General features: G+C 39.4%; 1 protein-coding gene across 2 annotated transcripts in view; it reads right to left on the minus strand.

Annotated features, from left to right (window-relative positions):
* The window catches only part of furina (furin (paired basic amino acid cleaving enzyme) a), a 78,681-nt gene that overhangs the window by 10,810 nt on the left and 55,784 nt on the right, over positions 1-12,087 (minus strand). For both annotated transcript variants that reach the window (XM_069173392.1, XM_069173393.1), the window contains exons 8-12: positions 7,544-7,716; positions 6,105-6,317; positions 4,548-4,648; positions 3,407-3,510; positions 3,055-3,172 (exon numbers count right to left, since the gene is read on the minus strand). In XM_069173392.1, the coding sequence (XP_069029493.1) occupies positions 3,055-3,172; positions 3,407-3,510; positions 4,548-4,648; positions 6,105-6,317; positions 7,544-7,716 (709 nt within the window). The remainder of the gene's footprint in view (positions 1-3,054; positions 3,173-3,406; positions 3,511-4,547; positions 4,649-6,104; positions 6,318-7,543; positions 7,717-12,087) is intronic.

The raw sequence follows: 12,087 nt of genomic DNA on the forward strand, positions 1-12,087 counted from the left end.
AGCCTGTGAAGGGTGAAGAGTTTGTGGCCTTGAACAGGATTAGTGTCTCACAACCTGGAGCACTGCTGTCCTTGGTGGAAGGAAAGCACACACCTCTTTTCTTTTTTTTTTTTTTTTTTACCCCCCCTCCCCCAAATCCTCTTAGGAGATTACACGCATCTACAACAATTCTGAGGAGGAGAATGGTATAGAGGTTTTAGTGACACCGATGTGCCCAAATTATAGACGAGGTGTGGAGTGATCATTAAACTGTCAGGCTGCTTCAAGATACCCTGCAGGTTCAGTCTGATTCAGACTTTTCATGATGCATTAAAGCACTACATAGAGTAAACAATTTTCTGACCTTTGAAGCAGCCGCACACTGAAGTCATCCAAAAGGTTAATTCACAGCACTGTTCAGGTGCCAGTAAGTCATTAAATGACTGTCCACTTTATCATTATAATGCAAATTGAGAGTTACGCACGGCGCAGGAGTCAGAAAACGTGAAATACATTTATACTGATGGCTGCTGAAGTTGATTTATTGTCACCAACTGACCACTGCGGCACAGGCGCCTGTGATTTAAGGTCTGGAAGAAGCAAAACTAGTGGCACTGTTGCAAGCACGGCATCTGTTCTTAGCACACACACACACACACACACACACACACAAAGACAGAGGGAAGATATGCTGCACTGTCGCTTACATTTTTCATCAAGAGCAAACATCAAGCACAAAAAAAAAAAGCGTACAGCATCGCAGACCCTATCGTAAGAAAGCCAATGTGGCTTTCAGAAGACACATTTTATATTTGTTCAATAAACATTTATTTGAACTTGCTCATTGTGTTGCCTGTTTTCAATTCCCCAGTACAGTTGTTATATAAATTCTGATAAACACAACATCCTCACAACTTGTATTTCTATAAATGTGTCATATTCTCTCAAATCATATTCACTTCCTCTTTCTTAAAACAACCTTTAGATACTTTCATGTAATGATTTATTTTCAATTCATACATGATTAGTGCCATTAGAATTAATCACAATTTAATACAAAGCGTTAAGTTTGTTGGTTCATAACAGGTAGTTTTGTTCACAATTCTTTCAAAGAAGGAAAATTGTATTAAATCCATATTACACATGAAACTATGAGGGAACAATATAACGTATATAATAAGATTAAAAATTCCACCAATCACATTTGGGGAATCATTTAGTCAAGTGAGTATTTTAAGCAGTGTGTGTGAAGCATTTCAGAACAAACATAAAATATACTTGGAGCCAGGCAAAGCTCAAGTGTTGCCATGCATTTGGCAGAGTACCTGAGAGAAACAACAGACTGTTTCTAAATCATAAATCACTTTTTGAAAAGCTACGTGAGAGCTTCGAACTCATGCCATCCTCCAGTTTTCATAGACAAAACATTTTGCAGCCTGGTGGTAATTTGCTACAGTTCGGTTAAAGTGTGCACACGCGTACGTGCTTATCAAATCCATCATTCGTACGGTAGACAATAAATCTTGCTGATTCCTATTTGAAACAAAGCGTGTATTGTTCCTCATTCTGTTAGAAACTTGCTTACAGGAGCTTCTATGCAACGACTTCGAGGCACAATCCATTTCCTAAATGTAAACGCGTGGGTGGTCCCCGTGTTAAATTTCATATCACAGAACTGCACACTGCCGTCACTCTGAAATTCATAACACTTTTGATATCACTCAATATTTCCTTAAATATTTTACAGCTACACCAGTAAATGCCCAAATGGTGTGGTTGTAATAACTCATTGTAACTGTATCAGGCGCTTTGTGTCACTGGTTTTGAACAATATAAACTTGTTCTACCATTTGTACGTAGCAGATAATATAATACATAAAATGTATTCATAACAATCGCTCCTTTTTCAGTTATACTTTTATAATTCTGTTAGAAATAACGATACTTCAGTAACCGATGTGATGAAGAACTCCAACCTGATAGCTTAATGCAAGTCACTCTTCATAAGTGAGTCGGCTAAACACCCAAAATGTAAATTGAATAACCTGCCTTGACTGCTGTTCCCAGACGCTCAAACCATCTGCTCTGAGCATCTCAGAGCTGCAGTAAAAGAGAGAGAAACCTCACACCTAGCGAGAGGAGTGACAGGGAGCGCATAATGAAGAGGACATGTCAGACCGGGTTGTAACCGTGACACCAGGAGAAGAAGGAGTAAAACGGCTGAGAATAAATATTGAGTCTTGACAGTGAAAAGAAAACATGAATTGACAAATTATTATTTCTCTTTCAAAGGCTTCATCTCAAACTGAGCCAAATGCCAACACCAAATGCACACAGAAAAACGACAGGCTTTTCAACAGGCGCCCGGAGCCAAGCTGGAGATGAAGGCATAATGTGTCAGTGCAGCAAAGCACGACAGCTCAGCCGTACACGAACATCCACACCTACGTTTTGTGATGGACCAGTTTCATGTTGATTTAACTTTAACCTCACTGTCTGAAACATTCAGGCTCATTTTATAATGCTACTTAATCACAGATTGAATGAACAACGTAGTAAGAAATGAAAACAAAAGGTTTTTACTAAATATTTGGTGTGCTCTTTCTTGTATATTGTGTATAAAAATAACAGACTAATCTAATTAGTCTGTTATTTTTTATAATTTTCACACATCATGTAGTCTTCACATGTTTTTCCGGCTTATGCTAAGTTTGTATCATATTGTTTTGTAGCATTTGTGCTCTATGTGCTGATACTTTTGTAGTCACAAATCTCTTACGACACTTGTTTAGAATTATTTAAATGTCAGTGAGGTATTAGCTTCTTGCCTCCAGGAGACATCCTGACTTTTAATTGCTATTATAGGTCAAGTTCCAAAAATATTTCCTGCAATCCAACAGCTTTCTTTGGAGCCACAGATGACTTAGTTTATATGGGTCGTATTCAAAGTAATTCAAGCTAATTACTTGTTAGTTCTAATTAGTTTGAACTGATTTTTTTTAAAGTGACATTTGTAATCAGGGTGTTGAGATAAACTCAGTGAGCTGCTGTATGTGTGCGAGTGGAGTTACTAACCTTGGCTCACTGACCATGGTGATCACACATTTTCGCTGTGGCCCCACACTGGTCCACGTCTGAGCCAGCGACACAATTGCACTGGCATCAAGTAGACCGTATCCATATGAATGACTGACTGCAGAAACCAAGACAAAAAAGGAAACAAACAAATGTTGAAAGCCAGCTCCAACTTCACAGACAAGTTACACTGTATATCCCCTTCTTTGGTCTCACCCAACCTCCCTGCAAACTCTGGTACCTTGCATTTCTAATGACAGTTTGCTTTATTAGATACATAATATATTAATGGGCCCCAAAGGCATCTGAAAACTGCAGAGGGCAGAAGAGAAGTTGGAAGGAGTTGCTGTACCTTTGCGCCCAACCCCGTTGGTTCTCCAGTCGTTGGTGAGCAGGTGGGCAGGGTGAGAAGTTCGTACAACCAAATGTTGCATGTCCCTCCAGGTCAGGTTTTTACTGTGCATACGCAAGCAAGCAAGCAAACACACACACATTAAGAAGAGACACACAGACACAGGGTAAGACTGTGGTGTAAAAGTCAGATGAGGCACTGAAACAGATCAAACAGACGCCTCTGACAATACATCCTACTACAGTCTTAACCTGCAGGAGGACAGCTGATTAAATACAGAGTACAATAACGTACCAGTCACTTTCTTTCCTGAATGACATTAAAGCTTCAGCCAATATGTTTGAACTCTACTTCTGCCCTTTAGCAAAATGTCTTCTGAAGAGCAAACCTGACAAAGTGCTTCTATTATTGCCATGCATTAACATGCAGATGTCAAATTCACAACTCTTATTGTGGCTTTAGAAAAGTGTGGAACTACATTTAGTAACTTTTTCTCATCAAATTCATTGCTAATTGTAATCTTTTTCTCTCACCTCACACCGTTTTGGCACAAGACTAATTACTCATTCTCAGGACTCTTCTGACGTTCATGTTCATGTGCTGTGTGACTAGATAAGAATCGCGCACATCCAAATTGCACTGTTTGTGAATGCACAGTTGAAAGCAATGGCAGAGAGGTTAAAAAGTAATTCAGTGAAATGGGATAATCAAGCTGACTTAATGTGCAAACACGCAGCACTAGCAGTTAAAGCTTGATTTAATACAAGAATGTTAATTTTTCAAAGTGGGTTTTGAAAGGTCTGTGTGAGAATAAATGAATATTTAAAAAGGTAAAACATTTATACTTAAAAAAAAAAAAAAAAAAAAAAAAGAATGTCGAACCCCGTGGACTGATAACAGTGAGGCATTAATTCCATATACATGCAGAGTCTGAAAATGATCAAGCATTTTCTTAAAACAGTCTAATGAGTGTTGTGAACAAGTAATATTTTGTAATAGTTTTCTTTTACACAAGATTAACCAATTTTAAATCAAGAAAAGTGAGGGAAATAAGCAGATAGGGAAGGTAAGAACAAGGCTGTACAAGTGAAGAGAATTTCCAGGCTTGGCAAGACTCAGAAAAATGGTGATAAGCACTTACTTGGCTTCCAGGGCAAGAGCAATGATCCCAGCAGCCAGCGGGGCAGAGGCAGAGGTGCCTGTGTGGGAGTCCGTGCATTTTGATTTGAGGTCTGTAGTCACCTAGGGAAGATGAACACAGCGGGCTTAAAACCAACACAATTCTTCCAGTATTTTATCAGTCTTCCTCCATCATTCTAAAGATAAAAAAAATAGACTCTCCTATTTCACTTGCAGTTGTGAGAAAGCAAATATACTGTAAATTTACTTCATCCTCTGGTAACCGAGTTTAATAGCTTCAATTCTACAAACACGATAAAAAAAAATCTGTAACTTTCACCAGAACTGTACTATTCTCTTCACAAAATATTTTACACTCTTTTAACCCGATAACTTGAAATTTGCTACATTAGCAAAAATATTTTCTCTCCATCACTCTTTAATTTATTATCCCATAAGTATTTGCTGGAGGCAGAAATTGCCTAATGGGTAAAAAAAAGCAGGAACTTAAGAGCAAAAAGTTGTCAGGTGGAAAATAAAAGCTGGGAAATCGTATAACCTATGCTCTCCTTTTCTTGAGCTTAGACTCAGCAGAGATCTCCTCACTGACCCACAGCTGAGGGCTGTGGTTGTACTGGGCAACTCCCAGGTGTGAATTTTAGCAGCTGCATGAATACAAAGCGAGGTAGTGAAAAACCAGAGTATTTGTCCTCAGCAAAATCCATCTCTTGAAGGATAAAGGTTACAAACTACTGTACAATCCTAAAGGGGAGGTCGGACTCCTGTGTGTTACTGAATAAGGTTGATACAAAAGCCGTTAGGACCACAAATCTGCTCAATGTGTTGACCAATGCAGAACACACAGAAACTGATGTTTTAACGAACTGCATTGAGGAGCTTCTGCATATCTCCCATACTTCAAATTGAAAGAGAAGGATAATACTGTACATGGAGAAAAAAAATCACCCTAAGCAGACATTGGGATATTTGTTCCTGCAAATATCCCAGAGGTCCCACCTTCTCTCGTCTAATCAAGCCTCTTCATTCCTGGATTCATGAGTGACAGCACAATTAAATAAGTACATCACTGAAGGGAGGGACCAGCCACATGTCATGGAGATGTCATAAGCTGTCCGTTCAGTTGGCCTGGCTGCTAGATTGTATGCTAGAGAGAGAGAGAGAAAGTGTGTGTGTGTGTGTGTGTGTGTGTGTGTGTGTGAGAGAGTGACAGAGATTTGGAGTTTGTGACAGGAATGTTAAGCAGCAACAGATTGCCAGATGGAGTTTCAGCCGTCCACTATTCATAATCATTTTAATGGCCCAAGACTGAATGAATGGAGAAGAAGAAAAGTGATGTCAAGCGGCAAAGAATGTAGACGTCGTGCTGTGATTCAGACAGCAGGTATAACAAAAAACGGCTGATCAAAATGCTACACCTGCTTAATGTACTGTATAAATACAACTGAAACAAATATTCAATCACTCAGTGCCTTAATATAAAGAAATGTCAAATCATGAGAAACGTGTGAGGGAAACAACGATAGGCAGCCAAAGACAGAAAACAATGTTCACAACTCACGATCTGTTTCTCGTTGAGGTTCCCCGAGCTGTAGGTGGTGGCGAGGGTGGAAGAGCAAGCCTCGCTGTACCAGGGGACATTGCCGTTCTGCGTGGAGCTGCTGATGGACAGGGTGTAGATGCTGTTGGTGTACCCGTCACAGTTACAACTGTCCTTCTCCCTTCCTCCATTCCCAGACGCCCACACAAAGATGGAGCCTAAACCATCACGACCCTGGAGAACGTACAACATGTTTAGACTAACAGAAAATAAAACAACTCATTCATATGTGCTTCAGACCACCCCTCCCCAGAAAAGAACAAAATCTCATTTAATCTTCAATAGGAATCCCAATTATAGGAGGGTGAATTCCCCTCAGGATTCATTTCAAAAAGGGTCCATTAAAATCCAGCATACATCACAGAGGCCAGGGTGGTCACTCAGTAAATTACAAAGAGCTAAATATCGCATGACAGCAGTGCAATACAAAAAGGCACTATATGACAACAGCTCATTGTAATAAATCATCCAACCTCTCAGCCTTTGAAGTGCAATAATTTCCATCCAAGAGCTGCTTTATTGTATTGAGTGGCACCGTCTCTCCCTGCATTGATCAATTCCAGCTACGCACCACCCACACCAGCATCTGACAGCACCGTCACTCTGGCAATTATCCAAGTAGTCGGTGTCAGTGGTTCCAATCAGCTTTATGGCGCATGCCTTGAATCCTACTGCTCCACAGCAAGTCAGTGTTAGTGGGATGGATGTGTTTATACATGGGGCACAGACATATGAGTCTGGGGCTGTGATCTGTATGTTTATCAATCTGTTAACTTGTTCATTTAACATACCTGACACGGTCCCAATGAGCCACATGCATTAAAACAAGTGCTGCTATCAACAGCAGGTCTCATGACAAGACAGCGTGTGCACTTTTTGGTTAACATTCAGACTGTCTTGTTGTTAGATGCTGACAGACTAGTTTTCAAAATTACCCTCGACGTGTGCATGCATAAAGATGGGAATGCGTGTGGACATTTCTGATTAGAAATGCTTGTCGAGTAATTTTAAGCTCCAGTAACTGTTTAATTGGAATTTTTTAAAACCTTGATTTTTTTTTCCCAAAACACTTCATTCACACTTGAGGAAATCACATGCTGACTAACTGAAAACGCTGCAAAGATAAAAGATGAGCTGAGGTGTCCTTCAACTAACAACGAATATCTAAAAAAGAACGTTTTCTAATTTCTGTCAGCGCGGATTCTATTTATTTTCCAAGATTTTCCTCCCTGGTGGCTTTTAGAGGACATTCCTTTCCCTTCATAATTGTCACGGTCAAAAACAACTTTGTTCTTCCCGCTTGTGTCCTCTCATGCTTGAACAGTTCAATTACCGACTGCTGAAAGGAAGCAGAACACAGGCAGTAAATAATTTCCGTCTCACAGAAATACAAAACACACCTCTGTTACTCCACGCAGAAAGGCTTCTTTGGCGAGTTTGGCGGGTCCGTCGACGGTTTTGCCGTCATCCTCTGGACCCCAACTGGCGCTGTAGACGTCGATGTGTTGGGGATTCAGACTGAGAGACTGGGCTTCCACCATGTCAGTTACCTCACCGTCCAGCATACGCACACCTGAAGTCATGAGACACACACACACACACACAATAAAAGATTGAGTGATTTTCTATAGAAAACCAAATACGGTGTCAAAGTTGTTTGTACAATCTAGTACACGTTACACTGACTATATTCTACTGTGTACTGTAAATATGAACCTTTCAGTAAACAGAGCCCCCATCACGTTTGACTTTTCAGTCAAGTTCCTGTTCATCTACTTCAACACTTTATGCATCAAAGTCTGTTCACAGGTCTTGTAGAGTATGACTGTACATGTAAATAAAAGCTGAATAAAGCTTTCTGTGGTTTCAGATTGGGGTAACTGACAGCGCTTTTTTAAATTTTTTTATTAGCGTAACAGACCACAATTTCCAACCAAACTATCGGTAATCGAGTTGGTTTGGAACAAAAACAAGATGTCACTGGATCTGCAGCATTGATGTTGATTTTTGTGAGAGTGCAGCGCCTCATTGTTCTCTGAAACATGTGAAAGGATGCAGGTGATGACAATCTTGCAGAATCTTGTTTTTCTGGTCTGCAGCTTGGCGTGCCACGGTGTTCTGGCTCTGGAGTTTCTGGACAATGTGCTCAGCAAAGTGTCGGAACAAAGTGCTACTGCTGTGGAGTCTGATTTACATATTTACACATTAGTTTGCAATGCTGTACAATATCTGTTCATGCAGGAGTGCAGGGCATGCTGCTGCTGTTGTTTGTTTTTTGTGCATCCACCCTGATGTTATTATGGACCTTGGCATGTAAATCAAACACTATGTGTATTGATTTTCTTTGGTGCATGAGCTGGTTTGAAAAAAAAAAAAAAAAAACAGAAAAGGAAAGGAAAGAGATCAATTGCGTTGTGGGTGAACTACCTCCTCAAGTGTGAAGAAGACTTCTGAGTGAAAATTCTGATAAAAAGATGAAAAAAAAAAACCCAAGTTGTTTTCCTCTACATGTCTGGATGAAATTAGTGCAGCTGTCCGAGCGTAAATTAAACCAGACTTGCTCCTATTATGAGAGATGTTCACATCTCTCATAATAAATGGCAGATTTCAACGGAGATAAAACAAAAACAAAAGAACTATGCAGGATAGGCTTAAAGAGAATGAGGTGCATGTCCAAACCAATTATTTCTGCTTCAAGTTCAGAAGATTTTCTTGCAATAGAACTGCTTTTCTCTCTCAGTAACGTTCCTCCACAGAGCAAGAGGAGAAAAATCAAAGACGCTTTAAAAACAAATAATTTCCCCCTTTGATACGTTGCAGGTCAGGTTTACTCCATGCTGCTCTATATGGGTTAAAGTAACAAAGCTCTGACTCTTTGAAGTTCTCCAAAAGCATCAAACAGACACTGAGCTGCTAGTGTTTCCATGGCAGCCAACACTTCTGTGAGAGGTACACGAGATTTGTTGAGGACACTCAAGTATCTCGAGGCCCTGTCCAAAATATCGCCTATCCCCATATCCAGAGACTAACACTGATGGTACATCTGGGTTCAATCCAGTTTTTGTGTACATGTACTGCACAATATTGTAAACGTGAATGTTATGATGCTGAGTACCCGGTGCTCCATTAACTCTAAGATTACACTCGGATTCAAGAAACGTGCTTTTGGCATTTTTTTAACAAATGTTGAAAATGAAATATCCCCTGCTGGTTAGAAATATGCTGTGTGATATACAGTCAGTCAAATGTGGCTAATAAGAGAGAGAGAGGCCCATTTCTTCAAGTGGTTTCAGCCTTTGTTTGAACTAATTTTAAAGGGGTAGTTAGACGTTTCAGAAAATATGCTTGAAGAGGAGGCACAAAGACCTGACGCCGAGGGAAATGACGAGCTTGACTGACAAAAACAAATCTCCTACCAGCATCTCTAAAGCTTACTAATTAACACATTTATCATTTAATCCATGAGAAATAAGGAGTGCAAATACAGCCAGCTGTGGTCAATATGAAACCATAGTGTCATATTTAACAAACAGACAAGTGGTATCATTCTTCACATCGAACTGTCTGCAAGAAGCGAATAAACAGAAAATGATTAACTATTTCTTGAAATATCAGCTGTGAGTTGGATGAAACAAAAAGTAGCAGTGAAAGGTGGTAAATAAAATCGAGGAAAATGAAAATTTCTGACAGGTTGAGGCGGTGACCCTCTGGGATAGCAGCTCAAAACCAAAAGCTGCAGCAAGATAGTGGGAGCTGAGGTTTTTTTCAGTTGAAAAGGAGGATTACTTCTAGCCCAGACAAACTTATGAATTTTGGAAGATCGAGGCCAGGCAGGCAATCCGTGTTTGAAACTACCATGGAGAGACTTCACAGGAGAAATCTCCTGGCTGAATAATGAGCTACAGTTCTGCAGGTGGCGTAGGGGCAGACGATCTTGTGCAGAGGAGTCAAGAGCTTTTGCACTGCTTCGTTTGCACTCTGCTTTTGCAGTCTACATCATTTGACCAGAAAAATTAATAGACCTGGCAGGTTGCTTTAAAAATAACAACCTGCCGGGCTTCCAGCTGTTTAAAACAACTGCAGGATTTGCATAACATGGACTCTTTTGTGTTGCATCACTTCAGTGAATTTTTGGCAAGTCTCTACACACCTTGTACAGGGGGGAAATTTCATACATCAACCTTACACCCGGCAATAAATGTTGGATTCTAAATTAAAAAGCTTTTACTCTGTTAATATGTTTGTAGCGAGCCGTATCACGAGACAGAATTTTAGACCATAGAAAGTGAATTTCTTTGGACAGCTGAAATGGAACAGCAAACATTGAGGGTTTTTTTTCCCCGTCCTTTCTGACCTTTAAATCTAGCTCCTGGTAGTACTGATGGAAAAGAGCTTGAAGTGTGGATAAAAGCATGTGTAGATTTTTCACAGCACCAGTCCACCTCCTGCTTCACCCACATGACCACATATAGTCACCTCTTTATGTTGGAAACTGAATGCCAGTCACATTTGCCATCTGGAACGATTGTAAAAGACTGCAGTTATGGCACTATTCAACTGGCTTCAAACTTTATCACAGCTGGAAGTAGGCAGAGGGTTGTTGAGATAAGCAGAGAGGTAATGAGCTCGAGCATGCACTGGGATAAATGAGCTTCTACAGTTAAAAGGACTACACATCATTACACTACATCCTGGCGTCAGCAGAGCCCCATCACTGACAGCACAACACGTCCTCAGCATGGGAACAAGAAAGAAGCTACATAATCCACATATGCACATGTACTGAATGTGGGACCATTACAACAACTAACCTCATTGCCTAAAGCCCATTTAATGAGGCTAGAATTTTAGAATTATACTAGTAGAATTTTTTTTTTTTTTTTTTAAATCCCACCAATTAATCAAAATGGTTGACAATGAAAGTATTATAAAAAAATAAATCAACTTTTTAATATTAGAAAGCTACCGAAGCTCTTCTTTTGAAGAATGGGAACAGAGACTACAAAAACTGTTTTCTCCCTGTAGGCAGAAACAAAACAACACATCAGGCTGCAAAATCCTTTTTAGAACAAACAAATTAATATTTCACAATATTTTGCAAATAAGCGAGATCCTGCTGTGTGTTTGTGCGTCTCCAACACAGGAAACTATTCTTGAACTTAACTGTTGGCTTCATATTTAAATGATGATGATTATGAACTATTAACAGCGCCGTTAAATGTGGTACAGCAGCCAAACATCCACTGTATAGCTTTTCATCTGTGCGTATTTACACCTCGACACCATAACTGCAGGCTCACTGGTTTGGTAACAATCAACAGTATGTCAGTACGAAGCTTATTAAAAAAAAATTCTTCCCTGTCATCAGCCCTGCAACAACTACTATTTTTATTAACAATTAATCTGCAATTACATTTCTTGGTTAATCAATTAATCATACATATATAAAAAAAAAACAGGATAAAAATGTTCATTTAAAAATAATAAACACCAAGAAAAGAAGCAAATCCTCACGTGAGAAGCTGGACCCAGAAAACCTTTTGTTATTAAAAAAAAAAAAAAACTAATGATAAGAAATGAGAAATGATTAATGATAGGATGAATGAAGGACAGCAGAAACTCTGTACATCTTCTGCCGCAAACTAAAAACACACCTCTTCAGACTTTACCTTGAATAGTAAAACTTTAGTAGCACTTAAAATGGCACTTACTGATAGAACTTTGTAGTTTGGGTATCTTGAAGAAAATTGTATTTTCTTGATTCCTGTTGTTCTGGGTTTTGTACCCTCATGGTTGAAATGTACTTTGGATAAAAGCGTCAGCTAAATGAAATGTAATGTAATGATGTATCCAATCAGTTCACAATTCATTTTCTGTCGACTGACTTTTCTCAGCTTTATCCAACATAAGATTTTGTATTTGGTCACTTAATTTTGAGACAAAA

Source organism: Embiotoca jacksoni, unplaced genomic scaffold, assembly GCF_022577435.1.
Source record: "Embiotoca jacksoni isolate LCO1_2020_lvr unplaced genomic scaffold, fEmbJac1.0.p SCAF_6, whole genome shotgun sequence".
Lineage (NCBI taxonomy): Eukaryota > Metazoa > Chordata > Actinopteri > Embiotocidae > Embiotoca > Embiotoca jacksoni.